The sequence below is a fragment of the Tinamus guttatus genome, unplaced genomic scaffold (assembly GCF_059628265.1).
Source record: "Tinamus guttatus ecotype Peru unplaced genomic scaffold, ASM5962826v1 Tinamus_guttatus_pri_ptg000249l, whole genome shotgun sequence".
NCBI classification, from domain to species: domain Eukaryota; kingdom Metazoa; phylum Chordata; class Aves; order Tinamiformes; family Tinamidae; genus Tinamus; species Tinamus guttatus.
The window spans coordinates 2,300,501-2,316,862 of record NW_028288783.1 but is presented as its reverse complement, the minus strand read 5'-3'; the positions used below and the strand labels follow the sequence as shown (position 1 = coordinate 2,316,862).

General features: G+C 37.9%; 1 protein-coding gene across 2 annotated transcripts in view; it reads left to right on the top strand.

Moving 5' to 3' along the window:
- The window catches only part of TTC39C (tetratricopeptide repeat domain 39C), a 28,429-nt gene extending 15,017 nt beyond the window's left edge, over positions 1–13,412 (top strand). The window contains exons 6-15 of one of the 2 annotated variants that reach the window (XM_088526654.1): positions 449–518; positions 1,224–1,392; positions 4,763–4,856; positions 5,661–5,768; positions 6,265–6,374; positions 7,017–7,140; positions 9,354–9,451; positions 10,349–10,453; positions 12,435–12,473; positions 13,050–13,412. In XM_088526654.1, the coding sequence (XP_088382780.1) occupies positions 449–518; positions 1,224–1,392; positions 4,763–4,856; positions 5,661–5,768; positions 6,265–6,374; positions 7,017–7,140; positions 9,354–9,451; positions 10,349–10,453; positions 12,435–12,473; positions 13,050–13,139 (1,007 nt within the window). In that variant the 3' untranslated portion in view covers positions 13,140–13,412. The remainder of the gene's footprint in view (positions 1–448; positions 519–1,223; positions 1,393–4,762; positions 4,857–5,660; positions 5,769–6,264; positions 6,375–7,016; positions 7,141–9,353; positions 9,452–10,348; positions 10,454–12,434; positions 12,474–13,049) is intronic. The other variant, XM_088526656.1, reaches the window with a different exon arrangement.
- Positions 13,413–16,362: the final 2,950 nt, after the last annotated feature.

Sequence of the window (16,362 nt, the reverse complement as noted above, 5' to 3'; positions counted from 1 at the left end):
ATGGGAAAAATCAGAACCGAAAAAGTCATGTTGTTTTAAAGAAAACAGCAGCAGGTAAAATAAACGTGTAACTTTTGTTCAACGTGCCACGGTTTATCAAATTCATCCGTTGGTAGTGTACAAAACCTGTAATACTGTAATTGGTTATTGAGATGTCTTTTGGGTTTGTGTGAGAGTTGTGCTCTATTCCTCAGTCCCTGCTATTGTAATGTCTCTAGTAATTCATACGCCAATAGAGTAGAAAAGAGCATCTCATGAGGGCTCAATAAATTTACCTATGAGTTGTTAAATAATATAGCCTTTCATGGAGAAGAATGTCATGGGAGTAATTGACGTCACTTAGTTGTTTCTCCTTATTATCATCCAATGATCTTTTTCAGTTTATTTTTAATTTTGGTATCTAAGAATACTGGAGTGATCCCTTACACAGTCTTTTTGATCTTTTTAGAGGAGCATTCTTTGTGTACTCTTTTTCCCAAGCTTTCATACTGCATTCTGGTCCTTTTATTGAGTAAAGGGTAAGACAGACTTAATTTAAACCCATTTATGGAGGCTCCATTTACTGGTCTCCACAAATTAATACTTTTATTATGCATCTACAGTCAAGTCTTCGCAGTGCCACTTCGGAAACATTGACTGCAGAGGGGCTAAAATCTCCTCTGTGTGAAGAGAAGAATCAGATTCCAAATTGGTTAAACAGGCTTAAGATTAAATGTGCCTGCTGATTTCCTTCTTTCCCCTTCTGCGGAAATGGGAATGCCATTATTTTGGAGTCTTCCCTCCTTCAGCCAGCCTTGGATGTTTTAGTGCTTTGCTCTTCTTTGCAGGAGTGAGACGTCTGCCATTCGGAACATCAGATGTATTTCTGATATGAAAATCAGATGTTTTACATGGATGTTGTGTGTTGATAGTAGTCCTTTTTTAAAAAATGATTTTTTAAAAGTTTTACTGCAGTTCTTTTTTTTAAAAAAAATGTAGACTTTTAAATACTGAATTTATCTGATGAATTGATTCTGTGAGCTGGGTTGAACTTTGGGCACTGTGCATTGGATTGTGTGCTCAGGTGCAGTTTAGGAATACATCAATGTATTATGATAATGTGAAAGGAAAGATTCGTACCCTGCTTTGTTTTGCAGAGCCACTGTAAAATTTGCCTGTCCAGAGTATAAACCTCTTAAACGTTTGCTTATGAGCTATAATCTTTATTCTTCTGTTTCTTGTAGATTAGCTTTGTTGTGGTACCACACAGTTGTTCGTCCCTTTTTTGCTCTCGATGGCAGTGATAACAAGGCAGGATTGAAAGAGGCAAAAGAAATTCTTGCAAAAAAAGAATCTGCTTATCCAAATTCTTCTCTGTTCATGTTCTTCAAGGGAAGGATACAGCGATTAGAGGTACTGCACGTTTTCATCCTTCTGACTGATACTTTATTTTTGCTTGGTATTTTATGTTTTGCTGATGTGAACAAACTTGGCAAATTGTGGCTAAGGATATAGATATATGGAGGGATAAGTAAGAAGAAAGGATTAAGGTCTTCCTGGTTTCAAGTTTGTGTGCCAAATCAGCTTTTCCATTACTTGGATCTGAGTTAATAACACTTTGAAATTCTTTTTCTGCCACTTGATTTTTTGCAGCTCTGTGCTGAAAGGAAGTACTTTTGGTCACTTAAGAATTTCTTGTGGTATAAATAGCTATTTCAGTTTTGCTTCTGAAGCTAAAATCTGAATATTCAATCAGTTGAGTACATAACATTTATCTTCCCCCTTTCATTTTCTGCTTTGTACAGCTAATGATCTTCAGTAATTTCCTCGAGCAATTGCTTTTGCCTTTAAGAGGTCAAACAGGACTTTTTTCTGTTGCTGTAGTGAGGTCTGACCCAAGCAGACAGAGCGTGTTCCCTGAAATTGTTTTGAATAAGAGTGATACTTTTCAATAACTGCAGCAGTTTTGTGTTTTCTGTTTTTTCGTCTGAGAATCTGCGATAATCTGAAATGGTGACAAGTGCTTCAGACAGCTCTGCTTCTAGCTGCTGCTTTTGTCAGATCAGTATATTTCTAGAACGTTTATGTTAACAACAACAACAAAAAACAGAAACAGTATGTTCAAGCCGTTCACCTCAATATCGTAATTGCAAGCACTAATCATTATCTTGTAGTGACACTTATTCTGTGTTTGGTTTTGCAGCCAATTCTCATTTGAAAGAAACATACTGTCTTTGATGGAGACAGTAACAGGACATGAGGGCAGCTTTTCCAAATTACTTTCTGTGGCAGGTCAGGTTTTACTGGCATCTTTTCGTGACTTAGTTATTTTTATATTTTACGGTTCCAGTACAAATCCTCTTTGGAACATGCTGTTGCAGTGATACCTCTAGGGAGCTACCCTGGTGCAAGCTGACTGTCACGACCTGGGAAGGGTTGATCTTTGCTCAGGGTGAATGTTTTACAGCCATTAAAGTTTGTTCATACATGTGTTCCATTTAGCTGAACGTTGCAGAAGTTCTTGTGGAAAAGTTCATGTTCTTTAGCAATAACTATGCATAATGAATATAAATGTAGTTGAAAACACATGTATAAAATAAAGCTATAAAATAGAGCTCTGAAGGCTTTAATTTTTGTGTAGTGTCCTTCCAATGTACACTGTCTCCCCCTCTAACTTTATATACTTTTTTCTGTGTTTCCCCTTAATTCTGAGCATAAATCTAAAAGCTTCACGAATGTATAGAGCTGGTTGAGAATAAAAGACTGTCTAGGTTTCAGAACAGCTCTGTGGGGAAACATTTTGACTTAGGAGACTTTACAGTTACTTAGTTGGTATTTTTGGTGTGCTTTTTCACTGTTGCTAATATAAGAATCATAACATTACATTTCTTGATTTCAGATTTAATAATCCTCTTTATGTAGTTCTTTATATTACATGTTTTATGCATTCATCCTTTTTTTTTCTTTTTTTTTTTTGCCTTTGTATAATGTCAGAGAAAGGCTTGAGTGCTGGCAGTTGAAGGAATTATAAATGCAAATTTGCAAACTGTAGAGGTTTCTAAAAAGTTGTATTTGGCAATTCTTGGCCGTTTATAATTCCTTCACTTTATTCTCTGAATCCTTACATAGTAATGCACTTATTTTAAGGATTAACACCAAGTAGAAATTCATATTCCAGCACATTGTCACAGTCCTCGGGTATGATTTAAACTTTAATTATCAAGGAATGATTCTAAAACATTTACTGAGCTTGATTAAGGAAAACTTTGGAAGATCTCAAAGCACTTGGAAGACATATGAGGTTACAGAGAAGGATTATGGAATATCAGCTAAGGAGTCACGTGTGTTGAGGTGTTCCGTGTTTCCTGTGATGGCCAGGATTTGGTGGACGGCACTGTGAGAAAATGATGCTGTTGCCACCGGTCATTGTGCAGAGGAGCATACCCTGCACAAAAGGGCTATATGGCACTTTTTGTTGTTGTTGTCGTCGTTTAAAAGTTAGAGAATGTTTCGAGGAACAAGTGTTAGACTTTTTCTGCATTTTTCTCTGAAGCATTCTGAATGCAATTTTACTGAATTTTGAAACTTCTTAGCTTAGAACTTGACCTTGGTGCTTGCGCTGAACTTCTGTAAAACCAGGCTTGTACGAGTTACTTTCCAGGAAGCGAAGCAGCGGCGGTGGCATTTTTATTAATGAGCTGTGGGTAGAAGGTGCTACTGCAAAAGTAAATAGCTGTATGCTGCTCGGGCCCCTTAAGCTACTCATCACTTTTTTATCTGAATGTGCAGTGTTTATGTGATTATTGCTATGGTTTCCTTTGGCAGTTGCACTGTCTTGATGCAGCACGTGTGATTTATTGTGCGATAGCTTCTTAACAGCTTAAACAGTGTTCTCTAGTGAGACAAAGAAGAAAATCAAGCTAAATTGCTGTAGAGCTCTCAGCCAGGCTTAAGAAAAGCTGTTTTGTGTGTGGCCTTAAGGATACAAGTTGTAGGTTTTTGCAGGGTTTTCACGATAAATTTATGCTTGCATAGGTGGCAGCTTTGCTTGTTCAAGGATTTCTTTCACTCACTTGCTTAGCTGGCAGGGACTGGTTTAAAGATTTTGTTTGATTGCATTATTTACTTGATTTAATGTTTGCGAGAATAAATACAGAAACTGTTAATGGGACTGTAGGCCATATTGAGAGATATATATTTATATAAATTAACTAAATGTTGATTTGCATAAGGCCTCAAGCTGCAGGTGGTTACAGAGAGGTCTTGTAAGATCGTGCTTTGTCTGTGAAAACTAGAAATCACAGAATTACAGAATGGTTGAGGTTGGAGGGGACTGTTGGTGATCATTTAGTCCAAACTCCTCTGCCCACCACTGCAAAGACTAAGGTCTCAACAGATCAGCTTTGTCACTATTGGCTCATACTCCTCTTCAAAAGTGAACAGGCCTGGAAGGGTCTTCTCTGGAAGGGAAGCTGTTGGAGTTGGACCTTGGAGCTGATATGTAAGCGAATGTTGTTGCTTCCCCTTCAAACTGCTATCAGTGTGGTGGTTTGTAGTTCACCTTAGTCTAGAATCCGAGCTGAACTTGGAGGCTTTTCTCTCCATAGGAAGCTGTGCGTCTTCCATCTAAATTAAGCTAAAGGCTGCCTAATGTGTGGCATATTTTTTCCTATATAATTTTTAATATCTATTAACAGCAGTATTTTCTTAAGTGTGTTGGATAATTTGAATTTGATTTAAGAAATGTGACTTTTTTTTTTTCCCCTCCTTCCATGTTTGCTAGTGTCAAATCAATAGTGCCTTGACCTCATTTCATACTGCTTTGGAACTTGCAACAGACCAAAGGGAGATTCAACATGTCTGCTTATATGAAATAGGTAAATTGGATATCTTTGTGTTATAAGTAATTCACTTTTGAGTTTTGGCTAGCAGTTAATAGGCTAACTTAACTTAATTAGGATTTAAAAGAAGCTTTAAGATACTGGCTGTCATCTTAATTGGTTGAATTATGTTAATAATCCTGTCTTCTTGTTTGGGAGTGGGTAGCATTTGACAGTTTCATATTTTTTAAACAATTTTCCCCAAGTAGTTGATGCAAAATCATATAGTAGATTGTGGAACAGAAGACAAACTATTCCTCTGTACAAGACTGTTTAAAATGAATGATGAATTAGTCAGGTTTTTCTGTGGAATTGCCATTTCTTTGCTGAAAATGAGTTCAAGTCTAAGAAGCTTCACAATTTGAAAAGATTTCTGTTTATTTCCTTTACATTATTGGCAAAAATGAAACAAATAATAGCATATGCTTTCTAGCAAATGTTCTTGATTTGCTTACAGGTGCTTAGCATAGAGATAATGTTATGCCTTTAAATGCCTTAAAATGTTTAAAAGCAAAGCATAGAAACTTTGTAAATTTCAGCATTCTACAAAATATTTTATAAAATATTTTAAGTGTTTGGATCACCTTGTTGATCTCAAATGCATTTTTTTCAGTAAATTTTAACCAAACTTTCAATATATTTGTGATTAATTATGCTTTTATTGTTTTTAACTTTTCAAGCTATTGCCATAGTTGTTAAACTAGCTCTAGCACTATAACAAAACTTATGTTTCAGTAATGTTTACATCAGACTCGAATTACTGTGCGTGCTCTCTCATGACTTTGTTGGTCTCATTTTTAGGCTGGTGCAGTATGATAGAGATGAATTTCAAAGATGCATTTGAATCTTTCGAAAGACTTAAAAATGAATCCAGGTGGTCCCAGTGCTACTATGCTTATTTAACAGCAGGTTAGTAATTTCAAGGGGTTGGATAAGTGATAAATGCAGCTGTGTGTAATGTTTCAAGACAGTTTGTTTTATCTGGGGGGAGCTACCTGTGTACATAGTGCTTCCTTCCTGTACAGCTCTGGGTCAGAAGTTACTTCCATAATTTTAGCTATATAAAACATGCATACAGTCTCCATTGCTATGGCTGTTATATGACCTGTTGCCAAACTGTTCTAACATACTGTCAGCAAATAATAAAACCCCAGAGATTGAGCTATATTAGTCTTTAGTGAATAGGAAATAAAATATTGATGGACTTGCTGCTGCTCACAAAGGGTGCATGGGGGAGCGGGAATTTGCACTTTCGCCAAGTTCCCTGTCCTGCTCTTCCAGGAGTCACTGTTTTTTTTCCCTGCACTATGAAAGCTAACCTTCATTTTTCCTGTTTATGTCCCAGCACTAATAGTTGCCTCTTTCTGTTTTTTTTTTTCCTTTTTTCCCCCCTGTGTTGTTACAGTGTGTCAAGGAGCCACTGGTGATGTCCATGGTGCTCAGAATGTTTTCAAGGAAGTGCAGAAGCTTTTCAAAAGAAAAAATAATCAAATTGAACAATTTTCAGTGAAAAAGGTTTGATTTAACTGAGACTGAATTGTTTTAGTACAATAATTACACTTCGCAATTATGTTGTATTCTCTACCAGCGTTTATTTTTATACAAAGTGTTTTCTTCTATATTGCTTCTGTAGAATTAGAGAGAAAGATTCAGGTGGAAAAACAAGTGCTGTGTATTTTAAGGAACAAACAAAGAGTATGTGAAAAGCCATTTGCTTTTCAACTTAACCTAAGTACTTGTTATAGATTAAAAATACATTTTGCTGTAGTTATTTCAGAACTTTTTGTTCTAGCTTTGCATATATTACTCACTTTTATCTTGTTGTGTTTTTTAAAGCTTTAATATTTTGGGGAGCTAAGAGTTCTCTAGGCAATACCAACAGTTGATTTTGCAGATGCTGCTGAGCATATTTATCCAGCTCTTCTGTATTTGAGGTTGTGAAATATGTAAACATTTGAATTAATTGAAAGATTTTGGTTTTTAGTCCTGAAATCTGTAAGGTAAATTAAATTACCACTGACTTTATTTTTATAAAATTTTGGATGCTTTCCGGAAAAGTTAGAATTACTATTTGTGATACGTTATTTGTGAGTATTTTATGTTCCTTGTAAAGGTACAGATGATGAATATTCCACTTCCTTCTTCCCTATATTTCAGGCAGATAGGTTTAGAAAACAAATGCCAACCAAAGAGCTCTGTGTCTTGGCATCCATCGAAGTGTTGTACTTATGGAAAGCCCTTCCAAACTGTTCCCTCTCCAACCTTCAACATATGAGCCAAGGTATGATAGAGCTCCTTGGGTTTTGTTGCTGTTGTTTGTTTTTGGTGAAATTTTTGATTTTTTTTTCTTCTGTTGTGCAAACCAGTCGATTGCAGTAGCATGAATACTTAAGCCTATCTACATGCATAAAATAGGCTGTGTAGCAAAGGGAAACCTGATTCTGGTAAGATCTGGCTTAAAACTTGACCATTTTTGGTAGCCATTGTTCAGAGTCACTAAAGAAAACTCATTTAAATCTAGCTACAAAATACAATAGAATCAATAAATATAAATGGCATACATAATTTAGCAGAAATGCATCTTTCGAGGTTTCTCATGAGTTGGTAAGGATTCTTGTTGGTTGCTGTGACTGCCTTAATGGTGAAAGGGACAGCTGAGACCTGCCTCTTTCTCAGTCTCCAGAATCTTCGAATGAGATCTGTCAAATGAAGGTTATGGTTGCAAGGTGCTTATCATTTTTACTATCCTTATCTCTAGTGATCAGTCTTGTTTGCAGGCTGCAAACAGCCTCAAATTATTCCCTGCTCCTTTAGAAAATAACCCTCCCAAAATATCTACCACTAACATGCTTCATTACTTGTGTTATTGTGAAATTCTGGGGATTGTACGTGCTATTAGGCTAGAAAACTGCCTAGTCTAAAAGTCTAGCATCAAGACCAGCTATGGATTTTTTTTTTTAATTAAAGATATTTCATTCATTTAACTTGTTTTTCGAGTCCTGGAAGATAGTGGTGAAGGCTTTAAAATTAATTTGCTTTGATTAAAAATAGATTTCAGGATGCTTTTTGTATGCGTGTCTCTTGGCTTCAGAGTAGTCTGCTTCAGTGGTAGCAAAGAGTATGTGCACACACTCAGAAACAGCTGAGAGCTTTTTTACCAGCTTCCAGCTGGTGATGCCCATCTTTATGTGAAACAGATACCAATATTGTTGGTGAAAATTCAGAAGTGTGCCTCCTGTAAGGCACTGCACTCAGCCAGAAGTGTCTGCATCGGTGATGCTTGAGGGTGTTCTGTGCAGTGAGAATCTTATTGCAGCTCCGAAGATACATATCTCAAGAACTAGGAGGTTATGGCAGGATGTTTTGTTTTCCTTTTTTTTTTTTTTTTTTTTTTTCCCTTTTCTTGAACAATTGAGATATACCCTGAGGGTTTTTTCCAAAGCTTTTCCTTGGGACTAGAAGATAACTGAAAAATACAGCTCTGAATTGCAGGAATTAATTTGTCTCCAAGTGCTGTGCCTTTTGTAAGTAAAATGCCAAGTAACTTGGGACTTTAATAGAAGTGAAAGAATTGACAGTGTTATGTAACATGCAAATACTTAATGCAGCCAACTGTCAGTTGTGTGTAGGTGGTTGATTTGGGTTGTGGATTAACCCTGTTTGGAATGCAGAGCCTGTTGGAATCGGGCAGGATTAATTAGATGAGGCCAAGGGTGGCGCTGGAGCAGCTGTGCTGCTCCCAGGCGTTGCAGCTCAGCGCCCCTTGATGGGATGACGAGTGATGCAGACTAGGGTGTCTCTGGAAAAGCTGGTGCAGATGGATGCAAGTGCTTCCCACGGAACGAGCCTCGATGCAGCAGAGCGGGAACCAAAGAGTTTGGACAAGCCGGAGCCTAATGCAGCAGAGCAGGTTGCTACGTGTGGCGGGCCGAGCTCCTCCCAGGAAGGGCGCCCCGCTCGGCCACGGCTCCGGCTGCCCTCGGCTCTGCACCCCCACAGCCCTGTCCCCTCGTCAGCACTGGGAGGAGCGATGCCAAAAGAGCCCGGCCTGGCATTTTAGATCCAGGACACACTTTGGTCTGGCGTTTGGCTTCAGTTCCGAACAAAACAGCTTTATGTCTCGCTTGTGTGCATGTTATTTTTGTACTGGCCACGTTACAATTTGGACGGGGTATTTTGCCTCTGATACCTGGGACAGCCCAGTCACCTGTAACATGAAACAGAATTGATTGTTTCTTACCTTTTCCTTCCATTGGATCTTTCCCAATCTCATGAGTGGTGGACTGCTTGGTGGGATTGTTACAAAATATGTTATAGTTAAAAGAAACCAAGTTATCATGTTGTGTATGATGTCACTAGCTTTCCTAGGAGCTCTTCTTTCCAATTAAATTTTAGTCATCAGACTAAAGGTAAGCCACACTTACCTAAGGAGGAATTTCAGTCCATTTCGTTGTTTTGTTGTTGTTACTTATTTTATTTTATCTTTTTATTAAGCTTGTCAGGATGTTGATGATTCATCTGCTGTTGGTTTGAGGAATCTGCTTCTTGGTGCCATACACAAATGCTTGGGAAATTTTCAAGATGCTGTTCAGGTAAGTGTTTTTTTTTTTATTTATTTTTTAAATGATAAATTTCCCCATGAGTCCTATTTTATGAGCTCTTCTGTAAATATTGTTGAGTAAAAGCGCTAAGTAAACCATTAGTTCTCAGTGCTATTGATCATTCTGCTGTGCAGATTCCAGGGTGACAAGGCACATGCTCTTCAAACCTTCCACGTTGGCCTCGCTCATTAGATTTATTGTGTCGTAAAAGTAAACAGCTAATCACTACAGCTCAAGTGACTTGTGGTAGTAAGAGTCAAGGGAAGCCGGGAAGGAAAATGGAGAAATTCTTGAGCTCTGCTGGATTTTGTTGTCCAAGAAAGAAAACTGAGCTTTTAAAAATAATTTGGAGAATTACATTTTGAAGGCATAAGTTGGCCTGATCTGGCTCCAGAGCTATTAAGACACTGAGGATTGATTACTAGCATATATCAAAGTATAATTTTGCCATTGCTCTAGGCTTTGATCTGTAGGTGCAGCTTTTTTCTTTACTATTTAATGGAATTCGCATAGGCGAAAGAGCTATTGCTGACCTTAAATCTTTTTATCTCGCTCTCTCAAACATATTTTAAATAATCCAGATTAATTTATCTCTGAAAAAAAAAGTTAGATATAAGAAGGAACTGTAACATCAATTTAAAGTTAAAAAGATCTCTTGAAACAATCAGTATGTTGCTTGGTGAAAATCCAAGCAATCTAATTTTGCCTTCATAGGGTTTTATCTGTGGGAACCTCTGGGTCATAGCTTAAAGATTCTCCATCGCTGGAAACTAATACATTCATATTTTAGCCTTAGACTAATTTGTAGTGCTTGATGTTGAAAGACGCTTCTGGATTTTTAAGTGATCAACCAGCCTGTTTTAATGTGTTGTTTTTGTTTTTTTGCAGTTTTTTCAGCGAGCTGCTAAAGATGAACTGTGCCGTCAAAACAACTTATACGTTCAGCCATACGCTTGCTATGAACTGGGCTGTCTTCTGCTAGACAATCCAGAGGTAACAGTTTAATGAACTTTAAACTCTTAAAGTTAGATGGGGATTGATAAGGAAAAATGACATCTGACTTCCAGGCTTTCCGTATGCCTTGATTGCCGCCTGTGTTGGTTGTTGTGGTCTTTGCCCACACTCTGCCTTTTGGGGAACTCAAACCAGCCCTGAACTATCGTTGCGTTTTGCTGTTTTACTTCTCAAATGTGTAGGGGCTGCTACTTGGAGACTTGGAGTTCACGCTGTTCTACGTACTGCTTCCTGAATCCCACTGTGAGTTTGGAGAAGTGGTTGCAGGATAATGGGAAATGCCTTTTTTTGTTTGTTTTGTTGTTGTAGCCCCGCACCACTATACACAGTTGCCAAAGGATTTAGGCTGACAGCATCTCCTGTTCTTAAGAGTCTGTTTTCATTTGTTTTAATCATGTCAAATCTGAGCTGAGCTGAACCTTTCCCTTTAAGTGGGAAGGAAAGGAAGCCATTTCAGAAGAAATGTCTATCGTGACACAGGATAATAATAGAGAAAATGCTTTTAAAAATAATGATTCTTTTTTGAAAGCCTTCATGTTGTATGACTTTGAGCAAGGCCTTGAAACCTGGTGGGAAGGTCTGAGGTCAGTGTGGCTCCTGCTGCTTGTTTGATAATGTTCATGTTTGAATCTGCTGTGTCTCTGAGAACTGCCCTGTTTATAGTAGTTGGGACTACTGCTAAATAGGAGAGGAGGATGGTAGTGAAATAGGAGGGGTTTGGAAATTTGGGAAGAACCCTTCCTCATCCCTCGCGTGCGCTTCTTGCCCTGTCCTCTGGGGAATCCTGGAGGAGCCTTTGCTCATAGCTGCTGCTCAGAAACCAGGGTAGCACCTGGTGTGGGACTGAAAGTAGGAAACGTTCCCTCCTGCGGCACGAGGGCTCTGGGAAGGAGAAGCTGCTTGACCTGGTCCAAGTGTGGTGGCTGGGAGCATCAAACGGAGGGTTAAAGGCACCTGGGTGGTGTGGGGTGTGATATGTGTTGGGGCACGCTGGGGCTTTTTTTCCTTTTTATTTTTATTTTTTCCATTGATGATCCAGCTCACTAGCTGAGATACCATGCGGGTCATTCTTGAGAGCTGTACAGTGATCAAAAAGAAAAGGATGTTTAGGATTTGAAAAATCGTACTTAATAAAGTGGCCTGAGCATATTAAAGACACTGAGTGAAAGATACGGATGCAAATATGCGTGATATGCATGCTAGCATAAAAAGCACACTTTTATTCAATTTACAGTTAAAGTGACTCATGATATGTTTGATCAAACATGTATCTAATTGATATCTTTGTTATTTTTAACTTCATTCTCATGCAGTTCTGTGAGATTATAGTTATGTCAAGAACAAGCTTACTAGATACAGACTTTTTTGTAGATGTTTTAGACACTGTGAATGAAGTATAACTGAAATAAAAAAAATCAGATATAACTGAATATGAAAAGTTCATTTTTTCTGTATCCTTTATCAGGTAGTTGGAGAAACTATTTGTAAGATTTAAAATATACTGTTTAATAAGAGCTTTTCAGTAATAAGTATTAATTTGCAAATATGGATAACTTAAGAGTTTGAAACTGAGACTTCTGAAACAACTTTAATGCTTAAAAATAACTCTTGCTTTGCAAGTTTTGTAAATGTCTAACTGCGGTTAAGAAAGAGAACTCCTTTGATCAGTTATTTACTTGTAGCCTTGTTTGCGTTTCTGTGCACTGTCGCAGCTCACTGTTGTCACCAGCAGCCTCCATGTCAAGCTTCATTTTCTCCTTTCTGTAGAAACCTTAGACATATGCAGTGAACCTTCTCTCATCAGTATTTCTAGTCTTGGAATGTGAGAGATTTCCATGTGCTCAAAACCTGGATTTCAAGATAGAAGTGCTACTTCAGATTGACCAGGCCATATACTTGGGATGTTTTCTGTAATATTTGTGGTTTGTTTTTAATGCAGTGTTTATCTCTCTTTTTTTAGACTGTGCCAAGAGGCAAAACTTTACTTCTCCAAGCTAAGGTAAAAGCCAGGACACCTCCAATTATATTTTGGGGAGAGAAAGGCATTTCAGAGATGTTTAACTCGGGTTTTAATAGTGTTAGTGTCTGTTGTATATAACCTATAACATTGCTTATCAGGTATGGGGGTGGGAGGCCTAGTACAGAGCCACACTAATAAACCTCTGAGGTATTAGAACCCTGCCAGGTCTTTTAAAACCAAAACTGACTGCAAACTACACTTCTCCACATCATATATGTTGCCACTGGCCCTTGGCTTGGGCATGTTGCACTTCTCTAGAGCTTAAATCTTAAAGAACGTAGAACCAGATCTAAATCTTAAAGAACTTGCCCCCAAATCATTCAACTAAATGTGATCTCTGAACAGTGGGGTGGAAATAGAGAAATCACTACTTAATGGAAGATAAGAAAAATATCTAAAGAGTCTGTTGCTGTGGTGATGCAGGGGCACTAATAACAATCTGAATTCTCCAGGTCACTTGTCTCCTGTTTTGTAGATTCATAGCTTCCCTAGTAAAATTACCTTCCTATCCAAAGATGAAGGAGGCTAATAGTTTCATGCTTTTTTCTATTTCAGGAAGAATTTACTGGCTATGATTTTGAGAACAGATTGCACGTCCGCATACATGCAGCCTTAGCTTCTCTGAGGGAGGTTGTTCCACAGTGATGGACCAAAAGTCTCGTCATCCTTTCCCACAGTTTCTGCACTTTAGGATGAAGCAGAGGATTAAGCTGTTGGGAAGACCAGCTTTTCTTCTGAAAACCATTTGTGCCAGAGACACTTTGCTAATATGTTCAGAGTTGTTATGGCTTAGTAAAATATCACAATTTTAATTAAAAATAAATCAACCAGGATGAGGGTTAAGTGACCTTGTGTTTTTAGCTCTTCAGTTATTATTTTGTTTAAACAAAGCCGAACACAATTACTTGTAACTCTGCAGGTGAGCCTAAATAAGCACACATGTGATTTACTTTGACAATTTTGGCAGTGTTTCTTGTTTTTTTACTTTTAAAATACATCTAAAATAACACTCTCTAAGGGGAACGGTCTTCTGTTTTGATTAGAATAATATGATAGGAGTAATAGGCGTAAATGTTGACATTGGAAATGGGCCGAACACTTTTTCTTTGAGGATTAGCCAATATGGTAGGCAGAAGAGAAGGAAAACTGTTCAGCTGCAAAAAGTAGGAAATTCTCTTAGGAAATTTTGGTTTTTTTTCAGTGACTTGATGATGATGTGTGAATTTCAAACTTCACATTCTGTCCTTTCTTCATCCTCCCCACCCAACTTGCTTACGATATAAATTATGTCAATATTTAGGATCTCTGCCTCTGGTGCATTCCGGCTAAATATTTACTTGGTTTGACATGCAATTACCGTGTGGGCAGTTCTTATTTCTGCTCTTAGTATTCCGAGTAGTGCATTAAATTACGTTGGCCGGATATTGTAATTTAACTGACTTTCCCATCAGGCTGCCGCGTCTTCATGGCAGTGACCTTTAAGGGTGTCAACGAACAAACCAAGCAAAAGCCTCTTCCAACCGCCATTCCAACAGTGCAACATCCTAAGTCTCTGAATGGTACTGCAAACCTGTGGTGTTAAGATACTGAAATACCTCGGACAGCTTAAATCTCTTTATTGTGACCATATGTTGTTTAATACTTGGCCATACGTGCGCTTGTGTAGTTAGGTTTCCTTTTGTCTGCAACACGTGTCCCTCACCTTGTATATTCAGTTAATATTATATTCTGGGAAAGTCAATATTTTTTTAAAGAAACTTACGAATGGAAATCTGGCCAGAAAGTTAGTTGAATTATGTTACTTTGCAAACCGAAGAAAAATGGATCTCCTTGGATAGTTGTTGAAAAGCCTTATCTTTACTTTGGTCAGGTTGCCTTAAGCAGTTCCTTAGCTTAAACGGTTTTTCTTTTCTTACCTTTTTGCAGAATACGTTGCCAAAGTTTTAAAGCTTGCCCACTCCTGACCTTCATTGATTTGCTTTTGAGGGTGCATCTAAAGCAAGACTGATATGGAGGAGGAAAGTAATATCCTATTTGGTAGGCCAAATGAAAAGGTTGACACACTTCTTTCCCTCCAGAAATACACAACTCCTGCTATGAAAGGCATTCCTAGAGCAGTTAGGCACTTCTTTTGCAGTCCATGAAGGAGGGGAGCAACTAACTCTCAAAATATATAAATAAAAATCCATAATCTGGGTACATTACCAATAGTAACCTGATTTGTCATTCAGATTTACCAGTAATGTTGAGTCACAAATGAGTGTTCAATCTAATTTGAAGTGGCCCATCAAAATGAAGTACTGAATAGGAAACAATATACTGTATATATAGCGACTTCTTAGGACTCTAATCATAATTTTAGAAATGGATGTGACATCTTATTTTGTCTGTCTAATTTTTATATTTTGCGAACAGAGATATAGTCCAGTCTGGGTAAATAGCTAGGAACAGTTACTGACGAAAGTATTAAGTACACTGCTTAAATGTGATGTTGAGACCAGGCTGTTGAGGACACAAAGGCCCTGCATGCAGTTTGTGTTGGGCTGTCTCGGGCCTGCATGCGAGGAGGCAGTTGCGAGCTGGAGTGAACTGCCCAAACGGCCTGTTCCCCCCCAGGCCTCCGGCGCTACGGAGAGACACCCTGTGCTCAGGCAGCAGGTCAGCTCCAGGCAACTTGCAGCTTCTCCTTGGGCTTAGAGAATCGTCACTGAAATGGAACTGTCTGTTTCTGGATCTTTTCCCCTCATAGGAGAGTCTCCTAATTCGTAAATGTTATTTTATTTTTTTTTTTAAGTTAGATTGTGCCTGTGATGAGAAATCAACTGTACTTTGTGTGGACAGTTAAGGTTGTTTCTGTTTTTTTGTTTTTATACTTTGGAACTCGGAGGCATGGTCTAATAGCAATAATGGAATATGCATCTTGCTAGTTAATATATTACGGCTATCTTTACTGGGTCAGGTATTTTTGTTGATGTTGATGAAGTTTTTATCTCAATATGACTCATTTCAGATGAATAACTAGAATTTTTAGATGTCACAATATGGCATATTTATTGTGATGTACTGTAAATGTTGTTAATTTACAGAACTTGCACTTTTATATTTCTGAGTAAAATTAAAAGAAATGCGGATATGAGTTTTGTTCCCTTGTTCCTCAAATTTGCCTTTAATTGGTGGCCTCCTAAATGAGACGATTCTAAGGATAGGGAAAACTTCTGGGCTGTCAAGTGACTCTGTAACAAAGTTTTCTAGTCAGCAATTACCTCAGCTTTTGTTCTTCCAGCATAACAACAGTCTCCTGGTTTAGAAAGTGAGTTACATGTGTCATGTTGAGATCAACTGTAGAATGAGCAAAATTTAACATACGCTCTTAAGACGGGAAATTTTCTTGCTTCTCATTTTAAAAAAAGGAAAAACAAAAAATGTACTCTCTGTATCCGTACACCTTTCCAATGCTTCTGACTTATTCTAAGCAAGCACTTTAGTTTCTCCGTCGCTGACTTTGGATGCTTGTTTCATATTCTCGTTATGCTTTATTAAATAAAATTCCCCAAATCTTAAACTGAATTGCTTTTCGATTTACAACAGTCTGGTCCTTTGTTCCAACAACTGATCGTAGTTTAAAATTTTCTCTGTAACTGTTTGAAATATGAATGGGGAAAAGTGTTATACTGGTAAAACACGGCGTTGGGAGGATGTTAATAAAACCCATCAAAGAAGTGAAAAGACGGCAGGCTGCAAAGGGTGCTTGAATTCTCTTTTCACTCATGATGACAAGGTGTTCTTATTAACAGTGGTGGCAATAACTTGCATGACAAAATAGTTGCAATCATAAAGAAGTGATTATTAAAACTAATGTTATGAAGAA